At 37.6% G+C, this 24,249-nt stretch overlaps 4 protein-coding genes across 4 annotated transcripts; 1 reads left to right on the top strand and 3 right to left on the bottom strand.

Moving 5' to 3' along the window:
• Positions 1-262: 262 nt before the first annotated feature.
• Positions 263-1,930, top strand: LOC140790515 (pentatricopeptide repeat-containing protein At5g48910-like). The gene has a single exon (XM_073140625.1). It carries the CDS (start codon positions 263-265, stop codon positions 1,928-1,930), a length of 1,668 nt encoding a protein of 555 aa, XP_072996726.1.
• A 2,366-nt stretch (positions 1,931-4,296) lies between these two features.
• On the bottom strand, positions 4,297-6,569 carry LOC140790053 (membrane magnesium transporter-like). Its single transcript, XM_073139963.1, has 4 exons — positions 6,396-6,569; positions 6,249-6,301; positions 6,054-6,154; positions 4,297-4,615 (listed from the first exon to the last, which is right to left on the bottom strand). The coding sequence occupies exons 1-4, from the start codon at positions 6,466-6,468 to the stop codon at positions 4,522-4,524; spliced, it is 321 nt and encodes a 106-aa protein (XP_072996064.1). The 5' UTR covers positions 6,469-6,569; the 3' UTR covers positions 4,297-4,521.
• Positions 6,570-10,483: 3,914 nt separating this feature from the next.
• Positions 10,484-13,266, bottom strand: LOC140790088 (autophagy-related protein 8i-like). The gene is made up of 5 exons (XM_073140013.1): positions 13,015-13,266; positions 12,840-12,895; positions 12,312-12,364; positions 10,820-10,938; positions 10,484-10,739 (listed from the first exon to the last, which is right to left on the bottom strand). Exons 1-5 carry the CDS (start codon positions 13,052-13,054, stop codon positions 10,651-10,653), a joined length of 357 nt encoding a protein of 118 aa, XP_072996114.1. The 5' UTR covers positions 13,055-13,266; the 3' UTR covers positions 10,484-10,650.
• A 5,141-nt stretch (positions 13,267-18,407) lies between these two features.
• LOC140791453 (peroxidase 1-like) lies at positions 18,408-20,795 on the bottom strand. The gene is made up of 2 exons (XM_073142031.1): positions 20,522-20,795; positions 18,408-19,323 (listed from the first exon to the last, which is right to left on the bottom strand). The coding sequence occupies exons 1-2, from the start codon at positions 20,732-20,734 to the stop codon at positions 18,490-18,492; spliced, it is 1,047 nt and encodes a 348-aa protein (XP_072998132.1). The 5' UTR covers positions 20,735-20,795; the 3' UTR covers positions 18,408-18,489.
• Between the last annotated feature and the right edge of the window lie 3,454 nt (positions 20,796-24,249).

Below are 24,249 nucleotides of genomic sequence, written 5' to 3'. Positions count from 1 at the left end.
GTTTAGAAAATGTACGTACAAAAAGTCTAAGTGAAATTATTTTTTGATTTAATTAAAAAAAATAGAAGGGTCGAATTAAAAATAAGTAAAAGACAGGGTGTGAACTAAAATAAACACATAATTCAGGGTGTGAAATGTAAAAACTCCCTAGTCCACTTAGATTACACCACGTGCTCATTATCCTCTGCCTTCCTTCCATAATAATGCTATTTATCTTATATGTCAGTTATTACAGTTGAAACAGTTATACAGTATCTTTGAGATGTCCGCCGCGCCATTTCCCTTGCATCAACTGCCACCTTCTCATCCCCAAGATTATGGAAAGCTGCCAAAGAAGCAAACACAAATCAATCTCCCCTTCTCTTCCTCTCCCACCAAAGCTCACCCAAAACCTCGCCAAACTCATCCTCCCCCCGCCTCCCAAGACCCAATTCTCCGCTTCTCCCTTCTTCTTTCGCGCGGGGCTCTCGCTCCCATTGGCATCGCCTTTCCCTCCCTCTTCCGATCTTGTCGCGAGCTCCATACCTTGGAAGAAGGTCGGCAGCTCCACGCGCATGCCGTCAAAAGTGGCTTCCTTTATGATGTTCCTGTCCAGAGATCTCTCATTAGGATGTACACCAAGTGCCGTGCCTGCCAAGATGCCCTTAATGTGCTCGCCGTGTGCTCCAAACCAGATGATGTTATTTCGCAGAATGATTTGATCGTTGGGTTTTGCAGAATTGGCGATCTGAGGTTTGCACAGAAGATGTTTGATGGAATGGCTGAGAGAAATGTTGTTTCTTGGAGCGTTATGATTGATGGGTATGCGAGGAGTGGGGAGATGGAGATTGCTCAGGATCTGTTTGATGCGATGCCGGAGAGGAATGAGTTCTCATGGAACTCACTGATATCTGGGTATTTGAGATGTGGTCGTGTGGAAGTTGCACGGAGGATCTTTGATAGCATGGTGTCTGAACGGGGTGTGGTCACTTGGACGACTATGATATCTGGGTACGTGCAGAACTGCCAGTTTAGGGAGGCACTGGAAGTTTTTATTGACATGCAAATGGCTGGTGTGAAGCCAAACAAAGTCACACTTGTGAGCGTTCTACCAGCAGTTGCGGAGCTTGGAGCTCTTACTCAAGGGCAGTGGATCCATGCCTATATAGGAAGGATGGGTATACAAGTGGACTCGATCCTTGGTTCTGCGCTTTTGGATATGTACTCCAAGTGTGGATGCATAGATGATGCTATAAACATCTTTCAAAATCTTAAGCATAAGGAGTTATCAGCTTGGAATTCTATCATCTTAGGTCTTGCTGCTCATGGTCGTGGTAGAGATGCCCTGAATTTCTTCTCAAGGATGCAAGAGGATCCCCTATTAATACCCAATGACATTACATTTATTGGTCTTCTCAGTGCTTGTAGTCATGCGGGCTTGGTGAGTGAGGGCCAGGCAGTATTCAATCTCTTCACCAGCCATTACAGATTAACCCCGAATATAAGACATTATGCATGCATGGTAGATATTTTAGGGCGCGCAGGGTTCCTAGAAGAGGCTTTGGAGTTTTTGGAGAAGATGCCAATTCAACCTAATCCAGTAATTTGGAAGACTCTTCTCAGTGCATGCAGAATTCACAAGAATGTAGAAATGGTTAATCGCGTGTGGAGAAAGGTGGTCGAATTGGGTCCTAAAGATAGCGGGTTCTACATTCTTATAGCTAATATATATAATGATGTAGGGCAATTGGATGATACTGCTAGGATGAGAAAAGAGATGAATGATCTCCAGGTGAGAAAGGTTGCAGGCTGCAGCTGGGTGGAGGTGGATGGAGTTGTTCATGAATTCTTTATGGGAAGAGAGAGCTTTCATGCTCAAAGCAGGGACATAATATGTGTATTACATGAGATGGAAAAAATGTTGAAAGTAGAAGAAGAATACAATTTATAGAGGCAGAGGTTCATCTTGGAACACCCAAAATTGAAAACACATCTGTCATAAACAATGCAACAGAAAGCCTACGTGCTCATTCTACTTCTGTTTTCTTCCAGAAAGATTGCAAGGCAATGATGAGCGTATGTCGCCGAGGAATTGGTTTGGTTGTATACCATGATTCTATTACAACTCTTAAAGAGATGAGCAGCTCACATTTCCTTTGCTATAAAAAGGAAAGGACTATTCAAAAAATACCTAGTTAGGAAGCAACTCATGGAGAGGCCTAAGAAGATAATACTGCTCCTTTCTCTCTTTATTGATAATTTTTGTCGGGAAGGATGAAACATCCCCACGAGCAGAAGCCTTCTCGGTTGCAGAACTTTTCTGGCTTCGGGGGTTCTTTGGTAACCCTATAGAAGGTGATTGTTTGGGTCCTTCCCTGGTGTTGGTAATGTCCTTGTAGTTCCTGGAGGAGGTCTTGGAGGTGGAGATGAATCTGGACAGTTGATTGTAATTTGTATAGTGTTCTTTATGTCATGGTGTCAGCAGAGCAGTAGTTCTTGCTTTCCCGTGTCAGTGTAGTTTCATTTGGCCCAACTGTGTTGAGCGAATTGTCTATGATCTGAAAGTTTGAATGTAACCACATCACTGCTGTTAATTTGTTAATTTATCTGAGGCTGTGATTTACTTGATCTAGTCACAGTCAGAAACAATATAACTGAAACATTTCAGCAGCAAAGCTAACATGCAATAAACTTTGATCATAATGCAGTTGACAAAGAATGGCAGCATAAGTTATGCAAGAATAATACAACACTGTGTGTCATACTGTTCATGTCTAGATCATGCAACATGCCTAAGTGTATGATTCTTGTCTATATGAAAGTTCATCAATGCTAAATTCATGGATATATATATATATCTATCTATATATATATATAGCCTTCAATTCTCATAAAAATTATATGTTTTACTTAGCTATTCATTTCTAAAAAAAAAAAAACAAACAATGCATCAAAAACTCACATTGCTGTAATTCTCCCCGTAAGTCTGAATCGGGCATGGCTTGGAGGTGATGGGTTGGAAGTAGGGGTGAAAACGGGTCAGATTAACTCCGATCCGACCCGACTCAGATCGGATTCGGATAGAAAATTTCTATCCGATTCGGATACAGATACGGATACAGATAGAGTTTTTAAAAAAAATTCGGATACTGATTCGAATATGGGTCGGATATATTTTTCGGATTCGGATATCCGTTTACCCGCATCTTTTTTTAAATGATTTACAGTTTTTAGTTTACTTATTTAAATAGTAAATATTAATATTGTTACAAATAATATATTATATATTATTTATAGAGATTAATTTCTCTAATATTACATATTTGACATATAAAAAATTTATTTATTGTAAAACTCTTAATATTTTTGTGTTAATTATATCTAAATAAAATATTATAATTCTTTTAAATTCAATAAATATCCGTTTAAGATTTGATTCTCTATCTAAAAATTATTCGTATCTGTTTAGTTAGGATATGGTTTTAAATTTTACTATCCGTCCAATATCCGTATCCGAATCCGTATCTGGACTAAAAATATGGATTCGAATATGAATTGAGCACTATCCGGTCCGTATCCGATCTGTTTTTACCTCTAGCAGGATTGGGCTTGTCGTAGATAGTAAAAGAACAGAGAAAAAAAGGAATTATTCTGCCATAGTGATTGTGGCTGGAGTTAAGGGGGGAGGAGGGGAGAATAGAGATTGTATTAGGATTTGAGAGGTACATGGGGAAGTTCAAGCTATCATAATTATGACTCATTTATTAAATGAGTTACATTAAACCTGCTTGTTAAATAAGTTAGATTTAAACTGGTTAAACGAGTTATATGTTTATTCAAATAATAAGTGTTATAATAAATTATTTCAGTCATAAGATCGTCAAGTTATAAACAAGTTGATTTAAATTAAAAGGGTTAAAATGACAAATAATAATGCGATCTATTTAATAATCAGGTTATGATTCGAAACCTAAGTATGGTAAACTCAAACTTATTTAAAAGTCTTTGGGTTTTGTTACCCTTAGTAGCAATTGAAGTGTAAGGAAAGAGAGTGGAGTTTGTGTTAATCTGTTTGGATCAATGCGCATCATTCGATGCGTGCCAATGCATCAATGTATGCATCTAACTATCATAATTGACCTCAAAATTGAGCATCCAACTATCGTAATTGACCTCAAAATTGATTTAGTAGTGTGGAGAAAAATCCATTGGGATGCCAAACAATACTACATCTGCTGAGTTCAGGTAGTAATTATTTAGACAGAACTCTCTCATTTCCAACAATATGCTCCTCAACAAACAAAGAAGAAGATAAGATTTTGAACAAGTCAATGAAGATGGTCAAATTATATTAAAACATATTCGTCTATCGTCAGTTGCAAGGAACTAATTGATCCAGTCTTTCAGAATCAAAAGAATAACAAAAAAAAAGTACAGGAAATACAACCATATTCTGCAGGTTTTCCATGGCATCAAATATAACCGTAAAATCCTATTATCCAAGTTTAATTTCCATCAAAAGAAAGTAAACTGTGGAAGTTCCTAGGTCTTCAACTTCATTTTTGAATTGGAAGGAAACATGCCACTACGGTGATTGAAGATCATGAAGTCCAGGTTAGCTGGTAGGCAAACAATCCTGCATTTGTATGACAGTTCATTAAAATGCTATATATATAGGGAAGTTAGTCAAATTAAGATAGTTAAGAGAGAGAGAGAGAGAGAGAGAGAGAGAGAGAACCACCTTCATAGCACAATCACAAAATATTTGATTGAGGTCCACTGGACATGGTTTGAAGTTTTTTCAGTTTTGATATTCTTTTAAGGAAATTCTAAAAAATAACAAAAACTTGAAGAAAAATAGCATAGATATTTTAAAATTACAGAAATTAAGAAAGTCATAAAAAAAAATACAACTCACATTTCTGAAGAAATAAATTAATAATCATTACCGCTTGACGAAATTTTGTTTAGTACCATACAAATGTTGGTTGTTGTCACTATCAAAATAATACTGATGATGAGGACCGGGCACATCAAATATTGATCTCATTGGTCCTTCCATAACGTAGGAAGAAACGGATGCTCTTGATATGCATCTCAAGCATCATATTAAATACCATTAGAAATTTATAATTTCTATAACTATAACTATGATATGGTTATTCAGATAAATAAAGTGTTATTCAAGTCATAAAGGGGTTATAATAAACTATTATCTGAAAATGAGTAGTCATACTTAGGGAAATTATAATGGTATTCAGTTTGATGCTTGGGATGAATATAAAGAGCATCAGTCGACTTCCTACGATATGGAAGACTGATGAGATCGATATTCAATGTGCCCGGTCCTCATCATCAGGATTATCTCTATCATCGTGATGAGGATGACGATGAATATATTGACAACTACCAACATTTATATGATCCTCAACAAAATTCCGTCAAGTGGTAGTGATTATTAATTTGTTTCTTCACAATATGTGAGTAGAAGATTTTTTTCTTAGTCTTATTGAAGTATTATTTTCTCTTCCTCTTCCACTTCTAGCACCTTCAGCTTGAACCTTTAAACTCTTCTTAACTACAGAATAATAGAACATACAATATGCAGGACATGTATAGACAAGGTATTCATGACCTTACTAAAGTACATCCTATCCGATTATCAAATCTACTAGCAAGTTGAGTAATTGAAAAGTTAATACCTACAAAATCAACTTACAGAATAAGCTAACAACAACAACAGTAAAAGAGACCTTACAATTGGAAGGCTTCAAATAGTTGCACACATGCCATAACAATGTCTCGAATTCCACCAAGATTTTATCTGTATCCTAAAATATGATCTATGTATCTACATATGCATCCACATATGCGGCACTCGAGATTTGGCATCAAATTACTTACAGATAATGCTACATCATCCAATTACATCTATCTAAAATTCTTGGAGCCATCTACACTAGTAATGTATCAGTATACCATATTTCTTTTTCTTTTTTTGTATACTCAAGTAACATTATGTTACTTAATTGTGGACCACTAATTTGAAGTGAAAAAGGAGAGTCAGATTCTACCTGTTCTCATCCGAATCAGGAAGAACTGAGTGAAACTTCGACGGCACAGCCAGACCTGCCCACATACACAGAACTAAACCCAAGAGCAGCTCCACTACCACCTACATTACAAACACACAATAGATCCACAAATTACCAAACTCAAAAAAGATCAAAACTTGATAAGAAAGGTGGCATTTTGAGAAGTGGGTATACATTCATGGGAGGTCCCGAGAACTCCTCCTCCGCGATCTTGAGCATTCCTCTATCTGCAGCAACGAATCGAATCAAAAGTTCAAGGGTTGAGATCAAAAAGTTTACAACTATCCACAGCTGACGAGATCGTAAAGAAGAGGAGGTTACAGTGGATGGTGGCGAAGGCGCCGTGGGCAAGAAGAAGGCCACCGAATACTCCGACCAAGAAACCAAATCCCATCTTTCTCCTCCTCTTCAGTTCACGATTTGGGGGATTTCCAACTTCCAAGAGAAGAGTCCAAGGAACGGCAACATCGGATTTCGGATCCCGACTATATATTGGATCCGAATAGAATCATCTGAAGATTTTAATTTAGGGCCTCATTGTGTTTTAAGGATAACTTTATTTGGACATTTTATATGCAAATTGGGTATCTATTTAAGTTTATACGTATCTTAATGTTTAGTTTGGCACAATGTAATGACTACTTTGGATAAAAAAAAATGTTGGTTATTATATATATCAATTATCATATATATATATATAATAATAATAAATAGATAATTACATTGGATATGTTTGTGCTTGAAAATTGTTAAAAAAAGAAAAGAAAAGAAAAGAATGGGGTTATATTAGTAAAAAGAAAATGTAAAGTTTTCTTCAATGGTAGAAATAGTCCAACAAATATGGTATTTGTAATCCATTGATAGCTTTAACAACCTTCTGGCAAAATCACTTATGAGTAATTAATCTGGTGAGCTGCGAGCCGGGTCTGAAAAGGGCCTTTAAACCTTCAAATTAAGAACACCAGAACTTGGGTTATTAATTAAACAAACAGAATGCCAATACCACCATCCGAGAGCTCTCATGCCAATACCACGTCGACGTCTTGAAAGCTATTAGTAAAACATACTTCTCATGTATGTATATATATATATATATATAATACCATTGATTTTGCTTAGGAGGGCTCTTGGAAGAATTGAGGATATGGCATGAAGTATAATGGGGATTGAGTTTGATGATAAAAAAATAAAGGTGGCCAGCCACATTAGAGGTGGTGGTGCAGTACGTCTGAAACACCCACTTCAAAAAATTCACGTGTTCTTCACGTGGAGCATGTCCACGTGATTCCCACATGATCAGTCAGTGAAATAATCTCACAAAGTATCTGAATAAGTCAAGAAATACCATAATAATCCAACAAATAATCCTGAATTATAATATCACAGGTCTCAACAAGCCTCTAGGAATATAAGTCCATCACAAATTTGCTAAAACATAAATATCCTCGCAGGGGCTAAGTCCAACTAAAATAATAGAATAAACAAATGCTAAAAATAAGGAATGAATCTGCTACTCCTCGATGTCCGCATCCTCTATAATCATCTCTGAAATATTTCCACCAAAAATGACGGTGAGCACGGGGCCCAGCAAGTAAAATCTAATAATAATCTAAGAATATTACATGATAAGTAAAAATGCAACTCATAACATGTCAAAGAAAAATGTACATTATGACTTTTAATAGCTTTCATCATTATACCTTATTTTACATAGAAATCCACACAGGAGTCGAGTCACAATAACATATCTCACATAGCATCATAAAAATCGAGGGGGACTAGTCAACTAGCGGTATTATCGCCCATACATGCCTGGCGACGCTGCATATGACCGGTTGTCTGTGGCCATCAGACTAAGGACCCTAGTTGTAGGCCCATCAACAATGTTCTAGTAATCATCGCACAGAGCGAAATCATCACATACGACTGATAAGAGCACACAGCTCAATAAACGCCCTGACCCTGCGTCCTCGGGTACCGCTAGAACTACAATCCCTACCTCTCAATCATCTTTTCTAATATCATACTAGTCAAGTCTCCAACTAGGGCAGTGTAATCACCTGAATGCTCCACCTGCTACCGACCTCAGGTGTAGGCCGCTAATATAATACTATATAATATACACTCTACCCCTAACCCCGGGTTGAGCAGGTAAAAGGGCACTGCCTAACTGGAACTTGACTAATAGTGATACGTGCACGTGGTGCCACGACCTCTATTATTTATTTAACATAATCATCACAATAACAGATATTATAAACGAGCATAGAGTCTATCATACATGTGCATTAAGTGATAAATAATACAAGTAAGAACTGACATGTAATTAAATGCAAATATGAGATGTCATATAAGTTTCATAAGTAAGAAAACGACATTTAATTATCACAGGTAAGATATGACATACGCATGCATTTTTAAAGATTATTATAGAATTCTACTCGCCTGGGGTATTTCTGGAATCCGTCTTATTCTCATAATCAGTCGGCTCTTCTTGAATTTTAAGATCCTTCCCGCACAATGCTGAATCTAATAATTTATAAATAAAATAAACATAAAATTAATGGACTTATAAACTAACATCTTGTTGTGTATATTTAAGTTTGATTCTCTAGGTCCGAGATATTATTTGTCTTAATTAAAATAATAATGGTCATTAGAGCCGTTCACATTGTAAATGTGAAGATAATTGAGAAGACTAATAAATTCAAATACCTATTTTGATTTTGTATAGTTCCTAATTTTATTAATAACATGGTTGAGAAAATTATAATAATTACAATTTAGGTAGCTAACAGAATTAAGAAAAATAACAGACTCAAAATTAATTAGTCTAGGGTTAAAATGTTAAAGGTTGGGCTGGGCTCAAGGCCCAGCAAATTAAGTGAGAGTGAGAGAGGGAGAGTGGGTTGTAGACCTACCTGCAGCCCACTAGACCAGAGGTAATGGACTGGGCTCAAGAGCCCAGTCTAGCAGGGTGAGATGGTGGATTGGGCTCCAGAGCCCAGTCCGACAACAAATAAGGAGGTGGGCTGCGGGACCTTAGAGAAGAGGGGACTGTGGACTTAGGCTGTAACGCAGCCCACGCCACAGCCCACAGAGAGAGAGAGAGAGTGGTGGGGGGCCCAACCTCCACCCTCTCCTCGTCTCCTTGACAAAGAAGGAGAAACAGAGGAGAGGGGTGTTGCTGCCGGTGATCCTTGTCACCGGCAGCCCCCCCGGCTCCAGCAACTTCTCCCCAAGTTGACTAGGTCGACTTGGGCGCAGGAGTGGACAGAACCTCCGGCTAGTGCGGCCGGAGGGTAAGAGTTGAGGAACTCCATGGCCGGCGGCCATGGAGTTTTCAACTCAGTGCTAGGTGGGCTCGAAGCCCTCTTCTCGGGTACCCACCTCTTCCAAGTGAAGAGGTGGGTCGGCTTGAGGTTAACAGTGAGGCCACCACCGCCGGTGGTGGCCGCTGGTGCCAAAGAAACTTGGCGGTGGGAGGCGACATGGCATCGCCTCCCTCGCGCCCTGTGGGTACCCAATTTGGGTATCTACAGCAAGGAGGTGAAGTAGGGAAACTTCCCGAATCGGTGGGTGGTCGACCTGAGGTCGCCGGTCGGCGAATTTCTCCAGTGAAAGTAGACAAAAATAAAATCCTAATTACGCATGATTAACTAGGCTATTTTCAAATTGAACTAAAGAGGGGATGAAGGCTAACCTGATGATCGAGGTGAGGGGTTTTGGTTGGCTGCTGGCGCTCCGGTGACTCACTGCCCGTGACGAAAACTTCGGCGGCTCGGGAGAGAAAAGAGATTAGGGAAAAGCGAAGAAGGGGAGATTCCGAAAAGAGGGAAACTCGAGGGGAAGGAGAGGAGATTAAATAGAGAAGAGGTGGAGAGGGCAACGGAGTGGAGTTAACTCCACTCCGGCGCACCTCTCTCCCACCTCTCGCAACTGACTGCGAGAGGTGGGGGAGGGGGAAGAAGGAGTCAGCACATGCGCCAAGCACGTGTGCTGCGGTTAGGGTGCACGCGCATGGCGCGTGCGCTAAATTATTTATTTTAATGTTTTTTTAACGGGTGTTACAACGTCCGAGATCAACTTGGGGAAACCTTCTTTCTACTCTTCGGAGATTAAGGAAATGCATCTCGTGCACTGGATTATTAGAGCCGGAAGAACTGGTTTCATGCATGAGGCTGTCAAATTTGAGATATAATATTGTAGGGATTGTTGCGAAGGCTCATAGGTGGGAAATCATTGGTCGAGATAAAGCACAATGATGGAGTTGTTTGGATTTCTATCCAGCGGTTAAAAAAAATAAAAGAAGAGAAGAGAAAACTTGAGGATAAGAGAACTATTTATTTAAAGCCAAATTGTCACAAAAGATAAATAAAAGAGCCTATGTAAAAATGAGCAACAAGGTGTAATTAATCCTATTATAAATTTATATTAATTAAGAGAGTACTAATCGTTAATTTTGAAAGCATAGAATTCATAAATATATACAACTTGGCTTGTCTTGTTCTCGTAAAAATATTTTCAACATAGGGCAAGGATGAGCATCTATACATAATATTCTGATGGTGGTAGCTCATCCAAATGTTTTCTCACTACTGTAGCACATATAAAGGAACCCATCCTCATCTTTGTGAGAATCGTAAACGGAGTCCATGAGACTACCTGTAAAATAAAAGGATACTAAGCAAACCATGATCCTAAAATATGTGAAAGTTGAATGCAGATATAACTCAATAACTGACCTGTTTGAGGCAAAGTGTTCTTGACAAATATAAAGAGTGCCTTCCCCGGAGGAAGATGCAGTCTGACACTTAAAATGTGAATGAACTGGCCAACCGACATGTCGCGAGGGATAAGATATCTGCGGTAGGGTAATACAAAGTTACAGCAGTAAATACATTACAATTAAATGCAATTTTTATGAAATAATTTGCTAATTTTGTGGCTATAGGAGAACTATAGCAACTCCTATAACCTGGCACATGCATGTCATTGTCAACTATATATAGAACTATAGATTCGACAACCAAAACGTTCCTTTGCAGGAACTTTCGACAGTTACGCGCATGTCAATACAACTTATCCCAGTTAAATGTTTATATCATGTGCTTATAAGACAACACATGCCTATTTATGAAATTCCAGTAATAATCACCAAGAGCACAAGCCATAAAATTCCTATTTGTGTATGACTGAATTGTAAACTGAATATATTCTGCATCCAAAATAGATGACATAATGCTAACTTAAATGCTAACAATGTCAAGCAAACATATAAACAAAAAAAAAAAGAAAAAAAGAGAGCAGTTCTATTGTTAATTTTTCTCAAAGCAAGAAAGATCTTCAAATTTGCTGTAGAAATATAAAATTCCCATTGATAATAAGCTGTCCCTTCTGGTAACCAGAAGGCAGCCAGAATGAAATGAGAGGTTGTCCCAAAACAAAGTTATGTCCATCCAACTTCTACAGCTGTCCCTTCACTCATCTCCCACAACTTTCTCCAAGCTTTCACTACTGGGGTACAAAACAAAGTAGCATAACAGAAATATATTTTAAGGTAGTATCTACCACAAATACAAACCCCCCTGCCTCTCTCCTCTCCTTTTTCTTTTCTTCCTAGGATAAAGAAAGGATATTCCTTTCCAAATTAGCATATTTTTAACAATTTAATTTATCATTGAATATTTAATAAGGAACATTAATCTACTTTGAAATTAAAAATGAAATCATTATAATCCAGCATGTATGCACTAACATATAATACAATAGGCTAGACTGACAGAGCACTAGCATGAAGAAAGTTTAAAAAGAACTCACCTCAGATTCACCTAGGTCCCTACTCCATAAGATATGCATATGCAAAGTTTAAAGATATCAATAGAGCATAAGGCTGACTTTCTTTAAAACCCATAGTGTTTTATCTATCAAATCATTTACATCCTTGGGATGCCAATATTGAACACAGACACATGCTCTTCTGTTTATCTCTTTCTCCATGAATTTGAAGGCAAGTAATGAACAAGATACATTTCTTAGATAAGGCAAGCATTTGGCATGAAGGGATGTGACTGTTTCAAGTTTCAACAGATGCATGAGAATAATATATGTATGTATGTGCATATGTATATAGGTATAAGATAAATAGTAAGAAACCAAGAGAATACAAACAGATCTCATATAAGTCATAAGTGAAAGGTGGAAATACATAAGTCATAAGTGAAAGGTGGAACGTACTTTTTCTTTTCCATATCTTGAAGATCACTACTAGAAAACCTCTCAACAATAACCTTCAAAGTCAAAAATAACCAAATGTTAGGCTACCTTCCAAAGTATATCAGTAAAAACAAAGGAACCTTCATAATGTCCTTCATCAGATACAAATACTGTTTTGGCGAAGCTAAATATTTTTAACAAGATTAAATTTAGACTAAATTATAGGTTTGGTTTTCAAGGACTAAATGTTCATGTAGGATATGACCAGGCGAATGCATTGGAACAAATAAAGGATAGTGCATACCATATACGATATAATAAACTAGCATACTTGCTTAAATTGTAGAAAGAATCAACATAAGCTGCTTTTTTCACTCTGCTAGCGTAATTTTGCCCTCATAACGCCACTCTGAATCAATCTTCTAGCCCCACAAGTTGACGATTGGAAGCATAATCACGTAAAATTAAAGATCATAGCATTTCTCCCAACTTCTTCAAGAAATTTAAATCACAAAGAAAAACCAATATGTGACGACACGATGCACTCACCGGGACTCGATCAGGATATTTCGCGATTATGTCCCTCGATTCATGGAGCCGCTCCTCTGCCAGATATCAAGCAAACCCCCCAATTATAATCCAGCACGAGAAAGAACAACAATTTGCAAAAGCCTGAAAGAAATCTACAGAAAACGAAGGGAACTCGCAGAATAGCGGTACGAACCGAAGGTATATTCTTCCTTGAACGATCGCCGATGCTTCATCGCTACAGAAATTAGGGTTTCGATGATTCGGGGGAAGAGAGCGGAGAGAGAGAGAGGATAAGGGGAACGATCTCGCTTCTCCTCTATCTTTCCCGATTCGTAACGCGGGGGTAAATCGTGAAACCTTCTCTCTGCCGTCTCGTCGTCGTGTTTCCGTTTCCTTCACGGCGATTCTTGACACGTGGCTGATAGTAGTACCGTATTTAGTCGAGAAACGTAGCAAAGGAAGTTTTCGTACCTTAAAAAATAAAAATAAAAACGTTTTGGACACCTCAGCCAGTGCTGTCAAAATAGCCGCCCGTCAGCTCGGCTCGAGAGTTCGACCCTTCTTTTAGCTCGCAATAATAATTGAGCCAAGCCGAGCAAGTCTCAGCTCGCTCGAGCTCCATTTGAATTAGCTTGATATATATATATATATTAGGAGAATTTATATTTCATCTCAATATGGTTACTCTTAAAATTCATTTCACCGCTTCATAGTTTTATTTATGTCATTGTACCATATTATTGTTAGAATTAAAATGAAAATTATTTTTTTTAGAGTTTTCGCGAGAACCTCATAACTTTTTTAAATTATGTCCCTTCTAAATTTTGGAGCAAAGTGAAATAGCTAACGGCAGTGATAAAAAAATGCTTAATGATGATTATACTGTTAATAAGTTAATGAACTTATCAATTAGCCAGCAAAATAAAATAAAAGTATGAATTACCAAAATAGTCATCAATTCTTCTCTCACCCCACTATTCCACCCTTTTCGATCTTAGCCCTCTCACCTCCTTAGTCGTGGCTACCATCACCCTCACTGTCACTGCCTCGCCTCGTCCTTACAACAAGTAGAAGCTCCTCCTCAAGACCAGCGAATAGATATGTTGGTGTTGCCTCTCAAGACGGGGAAGGAGAGGAGGGGAAGGTGGGGGATTGGTGGTTCTAGTCGACTAGTGCTAGTGTAACACCCTAATTTATTAAAAAAAAATTCCCCTGACGCACGGTCACAGGCGGCTGCCACCCCCCCCGTGTCCTCACTTCTCCTTCTTCTTCCCCTTCCCTTGCCGTGCACGCTACCCTCCCCCCACCTTCATTAATCCCCATCTTCCCTTCCCCGACCACGCCATTTCCTCCACATCACTACCTTTCTCCCTCTTTCGTGGTTGCCGATGCCGGAGCCGACGAAGCCTCGGAACTGCCAAAGTCCCGGAGCTAACGAAGCCGAGCGTGCGGATCGCGGTAAGCCTCAACCCTGTTAAAAATTCAGTAGTTAAATTCCCTCCACCTCGCCATCACCCTCGGCGGCCAACGACCCCGCGTCCGGCCATCGGTTCGAGAGCTCCGGGGAAGGGACTCTCTGGATGGGCTTCGGGCCACTATGTTGGGAGGAGGGACCTCCATGGCCATCGGCCATGGAGCTCATCTCGCTGCCTCATCGGCCACCCCGGTCGCGAGGCGAGTTTCTCCCGCTCCCCTATAGGCGGGGAGGACGGGCGGTGGCTCCTCCGTGGCGTGGGTTACGCCCGTTGAGCCAAGTCGCGCCCTCCTATTTTCCTTCGATTTGCCTTTCTTCCCTTCCCTCCCCGCCGTTGGTCGCGAGCCACCGACCTGAGGGCGGGCTGCCGGCGGTGTGGGCCACCAGCAGCGCCGAGCCTCCGCTTCTCGTCCCCTCTGTCTCCCTCCCTTGAAGGAGATGGGAGGGGGGGATGGGTGTTGGTGGGCTGCAGGTCGCTGCCCACCAGGACTTGGGTGGGCTGCAGGCTGCAGCCCATTAACCTGATGTTGGGTGGGTTGCAGGCTGCAGCCTACTAATCCAACCTTGGTGGGCTGTGGTTGGCCCCCAACCCACCTTAGCCCACCAAGGCCCTCTTGCCTATTGTGTTAGGTTTGAGCCTAACCCAATATATCTAGCCTAGCCCATTTGGGGCCATTTGGACCATATAATCCCATCTATCCATTTTCATCTCATTTAATTAGCCTAACCCCCGTAATGATAATTTATTATTATGTGAATTTTAGGATAACATAGGACCCACCCTAGGAGACCCCCGACTCATGTATATGCCTAAACATAAATTCTTTAATAAGATAATTAATTCTATTAGTTCGCTAATGTTACGTATGGCGTTATGAATTAATAGGATTGACACCGCGTGAGGAGAATTTTGGGATTTCGGAGGAGCCGGCTAGCTGGCGAGATTTAGCATATTATAGAGACCCCCGAGGCGAGTAGAGTTTATACAAATTTAGAATAATATAATTACAGTCATTATACCTGTCATGACACTATAGGAAATATCGGTATTGATACATGCATTTAGCATACCATGTTATATCTTTACATATGCAGTTATTGATAATTTGCTCATCATGATATTATGAGATTGTTAATGTAGCATAAGCATTAGTGTGATGATGCTCTACATGTATCCTGTATGATATACCCTTGCATATATATCTGTTGTGAATATAGAATGTAACGATCATGATGACTATGGCATGCTTTATACACTCATAGACACTGCACCACTTTCAATATCATTAGTAGTCGGTTCTGACTAGGCAGTACCCTTACTCACTCAGCCTAGGGTTAAGGGTAGAGTGTATTTTATTTGACTATACTATTAGCAGCCTACACCTGAGGTCGGGAGCCTGTGTGTATTCAGGTAGTTATATTGCATAGTCAGGACTAAATTATGATGATAGAAGAACATGATTGTGAGGCAGGGATATAACTCTAGCGGTACCCGACGACGTAGGGTTAGGGCGTCTGTTGATGAGCCGAGGGCTCTCGATTCTCCCGCTGAGGGCGGTGATGATTTAGAGAGAGTGAGATATGGGCTTACGACCGGGGTCCTTAGTCTGATAGCCATAGACAACCGGTCACATGTGGTGTCGCCATACATGTGCAGGTGGCATTACCACTAGATGTGTATATATAACCCCTCGATGTGTATATATCCCCTCGATGTATGAGATGATGGATGGTTATGTGATGGATGATTATTTCTTGAGAGTATTCACTCTGTGTGGTGAATAGCTCGGTGAGTGATGATAAGTATGATTAATGCTTTGGTATGCATGAGATGACTAAACTGCTCTTTTATTGCTATACATAACATGTAAACACTATGATTGAGATGTGTACGAATAAGAGATTGCATCAAGCTTTATATCTGTGTGGACTTATCGTGATACGTTTAGGAACTAGCATATTCCAGATAGTGACTTGCTAATTTTCATCGATTGCATTAATTTAGTAACTCATGGTAAGTCATTTCAACAAGCATATTATTATTGTTAGCAAATATAGGCATATATTGGATATACACATGTGATTTCATTATTTTAGATTGTATGGATCCTACTCGTTGGGCTATAAGCTCACCACATCGCGGTGACATTATTTCATAGCTAGGAGATGCAGTTGCGGGTAGTGAGAAGTAGCTGTTTTTCTTTCTTTCAATATGTCTATTAGCTGTATTAAGCCCTTGCGAGGGCGTTATGTTTGATGATGTATTTTGGACTTTAGCATTGTATTTTGGATGTATATTTAGAAGGCTTGTTGTGGCCTGTGGAACTTGTATTTGGACTCTTATGGTTGAGTTTATTTATGATGAATTTGTGATGTTGTATGCCTTGTGAAATCCTTGTAGGTCATGTGATGCACCGCGTGAGGGGAGATTTACCCACATGGTTTACACGTGTATTTGGAGGTTTGGTGTTTCAGTTGCAAGCTAGCGAGGGAGTGTCAACTGCCAACGACGGTGAAGGGGAGAAAACGATAAATTTTCATAATAAGGAAAATTAAATTAAATTAAATTAATATATATATTTTTTATCCTAATTTAATTAAAGGGTCATATAAGGGTTCCAAGGGCATTTAGCTTATGTTGGAATTACTTAACTGCCACGTAAGCTGACTCGCCTAATTTTTCCGAAGGTAGGCTAATGGAATAGTAACATGAAAATTTTGTAAAAGTTTAGGAGGAATATTGTAACATAAAAAAGTTTAAGGAGTTATCGTAAAAATTAGAAATAGCTTCGAGGATGTAGACGTAATTAACCCTTTTTAATCATATCCGACTAATCTACATGTCGAATTTGAAGATATTTATTAGTGACAAAGTTAGATAACTAAGTAAGTTTTTTAATTCATCTAACATAATATCTATTAGATTTCAGATGATAAAGAGTGTTGTAAAAATACACATGCTCAATAAATTTGTTGTATCTTTATCCTATCAAATCCAATTAATATTATTTTTTTATGTATTAGAAAACTTATCCAATAATTTACAACTTTCTAATAAATATTTTCAAATTAGACTTATAATTATGCAAAAATAAAAAAAAAATAATAGTTTCATTCTAAGAAAAAATTATAAGGTGATAAAGTGACACAACTTTAGGGGTGAAATAAATTTAGACCTAACAACAAAAGATAAAATATAGTTTTTCATATATTTTAATATAAGGTAATATTAATATATATATATATATATATATATATATATATATATATATTATGTTTTATAATATTTACTAATCTATTATAGCATAGTTAGATTATGTGAACGACATGGGTTGGAATCCCATCCATAAGCACAGATCAAGAAACATGTACCTTATAAATACTATTGGATGCCATTTATATAATATGAGTATTTTTGAATTTAAACTGCAACACCATTTAGTTGTGGCATAATTAAATTTCCAGCATTTTTATCCTTATTAATACTCTATCATCTTTTTATATTATATTTTTATCCTTGCCAAGTGGACGTCTTACTCATCATGCGTTGGTGCTACTCTTATAAACACGTTTAGGTGAGCATTAAGTTCGGAAATAAGCTAACTTTTTTCTTTTATGAAAATTTCGTAGGATGACAATTTTATTAATTTTAAGATGTTACAAACTTGATGCACAAACCATAGGGAGATATTTTAAAAAGGCAGAAGTAAACATCAAGCTCAAAGAGAATATAAGATTTAATTGAAACAACACCCAGAACACATATAACAACTGCCTAGCTAATTGTAACTTAATAATGATCAACAAAGGAAAAAAAGAAGAAGAAAGAAACAAAACCAAACAATGAACCTGAGGGCCATCAAAAGGCTGGCTCCATTTCAAATTGTCAATTAAGTTCTAAATAAGAAGATCTTTATATGAAAAAAGTTTTTTGATTAGTTCTGTTGGTCTAAAAAGTGATTGATTATATGAAGGAAAAGGAGAAACAAAATCTTCCAAAAAGAAGTACTGGAGTGGTTCTTCTATGCAGGGTATTAATCCTCACTTAATGTGGTGAACAAAAACCACAACAAAGTTGTCATTTATTCATTCAAACCCACCCACCCACCCACACACACACACACACACACAAACACTCAGAGAGAGCATCAAACAAACACACAACCATATCTACCTATGTCTACATCTCAATTACTAGTAGCTAGCTACTCCATCCGAGCTACCAGTGGTAGAAATAGTAGTAGTAGTAGTAGTAGAACCACTATTCACCACCCTGCAATTCGCCCTAATTTCCCCTTGGGTCCCAGTGAGCACTTCAATCTTTCCCATCTTAACCATGGCCTTGATGAACCTCTTCTCCCAGTCGTCTTGGTGCTTGGCGAACTTGGTCACCAAACTACTCAGAGTCGAGTTCGTCAACAGCGCTTGATCCGAAGTGAAGAGCCCAAGCGACAGCTCCAACCCCACGTAGTACTTGTTGTCCAGAAGCGTGGGCGTGATCAGATCCATGGCGGTCGTAATCGGAGAGAATCGGCTGGTGTTCTGAGGGCACCTAGTTTGGAGAAGGCTGGCGTAGGCTGCGCTTAGAGTTGGGTCCACCTGGGTGGTGTTGGTGAAGTTGTAGATTCTAGCAAGGAATGAGCTGCAATGGGATCTCCCCAGCGTGTGGGCCCCGGACAGGACGACCATCTCGGCGGCGGTGAGGTTCTTTGCGGCGAAGTTGTCGACGAGCTGCGTGGCGTTGAAGGAGGGGCCGGGGAGGTTGGGGATGACCTCGCTGATGTTGGAGACGCTGCCGTCCCGGCGGCCGGAGGGGACCTGGTAGGTGACGTTGCCGGTGATGGCGATGCTGTCGCGGGCGGCGAAGGCGAGGATGTCGGCGCAGGAGACGACGTTGGGGCACTGGGCCTCGACGGCGGCCTTGGCGGCGTCGACGACCTCGAAGCCGCGGAGGCTGGGGTTGTTCGGGATCGCATCCTTCTCGGACTGATTGGTGGGGGAGTCCAGGAGGACGGAAGCATCGCAACCCTGCAATATTCCATGCAATTCTTACTATTAATTACATGCATTTACGTTAAATGTTCGGTAACCATAATGATTACAAAAATAAAACAAAAAAAAGAAGTTCATATCTATATCTTAGATGCAAAGTGTAGAAAAATGTTATTAAAAAAAACCCCTATGTTACTACTAGGATAATTATATATATTTTATATTTTAATTAATAATTATTTAATAATTGTAACTTGATCTATGGTACTAGAAAGGTTCATTAAATTAGATTCGAACGCAATAAAGTAATCAACTAATCAAAACCTTGCAAACAAAAGAACTTATTATTATTTTATTTGATTTTTTTACCATTAAGAGGGTCAAGAACAAAGGTATTCATCTACTTGTTGTATGATAGTACAAAATTATAATAAATTCCCCACTTGTGGGCCCTAAAAAATAAATGTTTATGCAAGAGGGAGTTATGGACCAATTAATGCTCTCTTCGTGCCTTCACTAGCCAACCATCATAGACCACAATCCATACTCCCATATCTCCTTTATCCTCTTATCCATATGGATGTGGAATAAAATTTAGAGAGAATTTTATTTAGATTTACTAAATTGTTACTATTATTACATACATTTTCTAAACTAAAAAGAGTATTTATATATTTTCTTTGAACTAAAAAAAGAGTAACTATATGAAATCCTAAATCAATTTTTTTTTAATTTAGGAGATATATATGATAAAAACAATTGAAAAAGTATATATGAAAAATAATAATAATTTAAGAGGCCTGAGTATAACTCTCTCTAAAATAAATAATAGCAATTTAGAATCACAAAATCCTTGGAATGACCAAATTTAAATTCCACAAACAAATTAAGGCTGAGCTTATTAGACTAGTCAAAAGATCATGCAAAAGAAAAAGTAAAAGTGGAAAGATGCAAAGTAGAATCTCTAATGCTTGACTTTATATATACATAACCACTCTTGTTCACATGTAAGATAGTCACAATTATGCAGAGAGAAAGAATGCAAATATATTATCACTAGATTTCAACTTGAGATTTAGTGAACTTCAAGTATTATCTCATATATACACCAAAACAACCCCTCATTTGTAACCCCAGTTAAAATAAATAAATAATAAACTAGCTAAGTTTGAACTTTGAGTAGTAGTAAGTACAGTAAGAGAGAGAGAGAGAGAGAGAGAGAGAGCAACCCTACCCTCACAAAGCAGTCATGGAAGTGCAACCGAATGAGGCCGGCGGCGACACCGGAATCATTGGCGAAGGCGGCGGCGACCGCCTGCTGTACTAACGACTCGGCCGACGCACAGGTATTGTTGTAAAACCCTACTTTTAGGCTGGCGGCATTGATAAGTGGGATAAGAGTGAGGAGAAGAAGAAGAAGAGAGAAGAGCTTCATTGCAAGGGCCATGTTGTTTGTTCTCAACTCAACCTTGGCCTCAACTTAGTCTCTCTTCATAGACAAGGAGGTATTTATTTATAGGGATAGATAGATAAATAGATATCCTAATTAACAAAGATGTTTGGTTGGGAAACTAACCTTTCTTCATGACAAAATATCAGTTCTACCAGGCACATGCATGACTACTTTGCTTTTGTTGACTTAGATCTGGTTCTAGTCTTATATATATATATATATATATATATATATATATATATATATATATATATATTTGTTAGAGATGAGTGTGATAATTAATTAAGAATGCTGCTTAACAATTTGGATCAGGATGCTAATTAAAAACATAGTTTAAATGTTGAAATATAAAAATTAAAAACCATTGTTCTTGATATCCTGACTTTTTTGAGAGGATAAGTGTTTTTTTTTTCTTCTTTCACACACACACATATATATATATATTAGTTAAAATTTATAGAGTTGCGAAGGGTGTCGAATTCTTAGTCTCTCAGTAGAAAAGAGGGGAAATTATTTTATTACATATAAAATATTTTAAAAAGCCAATATGATGGTGGTGATGTAGCAAGTAATATAATTAATTGGATGTAGGTTGTTTTGCCTGAATCAAGAAAATCTTAGTGACTCCGATATCTATGTGATTTGTTCTTCCTTGAATCGTTGAACTCGTCATCTTTAATTAATTTTCATCAAACTTATTCTTTGTTCGTCTAAATTATCTAGTCTATGTGGTCTCCTCTAGTCTTTGGTAGTACTACTAAAAGCTTGATTCCTAAAGGAAAAGGGATAAAAAAAAAAATTGTCCATAGTTATGATGTCTAATGTATTGCTTAATCTAAAGTAGTAAAGTGCTCTAAACTCGAATAATTAAGATATCTTTCTTATTTATTTATGCTTTCTCTTTTCAATATGGGTATCCTTCAAACCCAACAAAGACAACAAACACTCTTTATTCTTATTTATAAAGATTAATATACACACAAACAATGAAGTTTAGAGGAATATACATGTAAAAGAAAATCTAAAAAAATTACTAGATTTCTGGTGTCTATCAAAACAATTTCCTTTTTATTTTTTATTTTTTTACCTTCAATCATTTCTCTTAAAGTTCCCTTTTTACTTTAGCATGTGAAGAGCACTTTATCATAACCCAATAACATAAACATCGATCATATGATTCATGAATGGCATAAATATTTAATAGTTGGGGAAAATAAAAGTACAAACAGAAGGCAAAACGTGCAACATTGATCGCACTAACGACAATACCACCCATCTCAACTACTCCCACAATGGAGAAGAGTGATGCTTTAATTTATTGAGAAAATTACAATATAACACCCCTAAGTTTTGGCGTTATTAGAAATATTGTAGTTCTTCTATGTAATTTAACAATCAAAAGAGAAATTTAGTGTTTCGGAGACTTGGATACTGCTGGGTATGACGAGCTTTAGTTGTAATATAGTCAAATTGTAGTACGTTATATGTAATTTTCTTTAATTTATTATCAATGTGGATGTGTGGCATTACTGGCATCACAACTAAATCTTTTGATTATATTGCAAATAAATTATACCCTTCTCCTACCTTTCAAAGTCTTCACCAAATCTCTTTTGAAAACCTTACACCAATTTGAAAGCTTGTGGAAGTCTCCAATTGGAAGTAGACAATATTATAAGATTAGCTTTCTAGAGAGACCATTTTGTTTGCCCTTATATAAGTTGGTTAAATGGCTCTAATGTCACTCAAGAGAAGGATATTTTAGTCATTTAAATGTATCTATGCTAAGTCGTTTTAAAAATTGACTACCTATGGATGTTCCTTCATAATTAATGGTAATGGCGATTATAAATATAATTTAATAGATTTCAGCGGCAATTAGGTAAAAGACTATGATATATTCTTTAGTTCTTTATTCCACGAGCTATGGAATGGTTCAAAATCTATGAGATAATAAAAAAGCCAGGTTGACTTTGATCCATAATTTGTGCAGGAGTATGTGGGTTAATAATTAATGCTTTTCTTAGGTTTTTAGTGGTGACAAATATGTCCAAAATAATCTACCCGCTTTTATATATGTACATGAACATTTATATAAAATCTGAAAATATTCAGACTAAAGATTTTAAGATCTAGAGGGGACAAGTCACTACAATTGTACCGTGTTCCAACGCACTCGAATTGCATTCGAACGCAGTCTCAAGCATTCACATATATAGATAATGTGTTTCAGCTGTTTGAATGCAGACTTAGGTGCTCGCACATATAGTGGTGGTGTCTTGGCCATTTAAATGTATTGTACATGCGTTCACAACGCGTTTGCACATATATAGGTGGTGTCTTGGCTGTTCGAATGCACCATGCATGTTTCATAGCATATTCACACATACAGAGGGGTTTGCACGTTCGAACGCGCTTGGGAAAATAAGTTAGCCCATTCGAATACACCCGAGTCGCGTTCGAATACCTTTATGTAACATGATAAGTCTGGACTTCGTGAGATTTGTTCTAACTTAGATTTGACCTTATCTTGTTGATCTATATAAAGGATTGGATGCCCTAACCCTAAGAGAGTGTTGGTGATTACTTTTGAAAAAAAAAATCTTGGAGTTACAATATTCTTCCACCAATAAGGTTCGTCTCTTTTTCAACGGATCAAGTTTTCGTCTTAAGAGTCATCTAGACGAAAGATCAATCTCGAAGGCTACTGAGATTAAAGATCAATCATGGATTCTAGCAAATAAGACTGAGTGAAACAAGATTGTGGGGATCAACGAGTTAGTTTTTAGCAATTGGTTTTGATCTGAGTTTGGATTCGTGATTTTTTTTTCATTTGAATTTTTTCACGTAAAAATTTTATTGTTCATCTTTGTTTTGCACTTTGATATTTATTCCACATATTTACATAAACAAAAAGTTAAAATTATTGTCTAGAATTTAGATACACACGTGTGTCTAAGTTTTTCAACTTTCTAGAGTAAAGTCTCCATCGGATCAATTTTTTCCATGGGAGTTGTTAGACGTCGTAAGTCCATGGATTGTGGATGCCTCATGCTAATCAAGTATTCACATCGAAATAAATTAAAAAAAAAAAAGATGAATGATTGGTACTAAAATACACTCATTTTAGTTTCTCACTTGGACTGTCTCATATATTTTTTTCTTCCAAATTTGCCCTTCTAATTATGATAGGATTGGCCCCGGAGCAGAGGAGTCCACAATCAATAATTTTGAATTAAAAAACTAATTGAATTCCACAGTTTTATTACAAATTTCGTAATTATTAATATGAGTTTCAAAGTAATTAAACAGTTTTATTTTTCTGTTTCATTGTCTTTTACATAATTCAGAGTCAAAGTATTCTTTTTTGTTTCCTAGTTTTATACTATGAAGTTCATAGTTTTCTACTGCATCTTTTCACGCAATAGTGATATTAAATGCACAACATGCTTCTCTATCTTCACTATCCAACAAAGATAAAATTGAAAATAAAATTAAAAAGAAAAAAA

This window comes from Typha latifolia, chromosome 6, assembly GCF_019914945.1.
Source record: "Typha latifolia isolate L0001 chromosome 6, TyphaL0001v2, whole genome shotgun sequence".
NCBI classification, from domain to species: Eukaryota; Viridiplantae; Streptophyta; class Magnoliopsida; order Poales; family Typhaceae; genus Typha; species Typha latifolia.
Note: the sequence above shows the minus strand (reverse complement) of the source record. Positions and strands in the feature narration are given on the sequence as shown.

Excerpts from the sequence above, each read along its gene's own strand:
- LOC140791453 (XM_073142031.1), bottom strand. The coding sequence starts at position 20,734 with ATGGCCCTTGCAATGAAGCTCTTCTCTCTTCTTCTTCTTCTCCTCACT. Across the intron at positions 19,324-20,521 it reads TCCATGACTGCTTTGTGAGG|GGTTGCGATGCTTCCGTCCT; the intron begins GTAGGGTTGCTC and ends GGAATATTGCAG.
- LOC140790515 (XM_073140625.1), top strand. The coding sequence starts at position 263 with ATGTCCGCCGCGCCATTTCCCTTGCATCAACTGCCACCTTCTCATCCC.
- LOC140790053 (XM_073139963.1), bottom strand. The coding sequence starts at position 6,468 with ATGGGATTTGGTTTCTTGGTCGGAGTATTCGGTGGCCTTCTTCTTGCC. Across the intron at positions 6,302-6,395 it reads CGCCTTCGCCACCATCCACT|ATAGAGGAATGCTCAAGATC; the intron begins GTAACCTCCTCT and ends TCGTTGCTGCAG. Across the intron at positions 4,616-6,053 it reads CCTGATTCGGATGAGAACAG|GATTGTTTGCCTACCAGCTA; the intron begins GTAGAATCTGAC and ends ATACAAATGCAG.
- LOC140790088 (XM_073140013.1), bottom strand. The coding sequence starts at position 13,054 with ATGAAGCATCGGCGATCGTTCAAGGAAGAATATACCTTCG. Across the intron at positions 12,365-12,839 it reads AATATCCTGATCGAGTCCCG|GTTATTGTTGAGAGGTTTTC; the intron begins GTGAGTGCATCG and ends TTGACTTTGAAG. Across the intron at positions 10,740-10,819 it reads GAACACTTTGCCTCAAACAG|GTAGTCTCATGGACTCCGTT; the intron begins GTCAGTTATTGA and ends TTTATTTTACAG.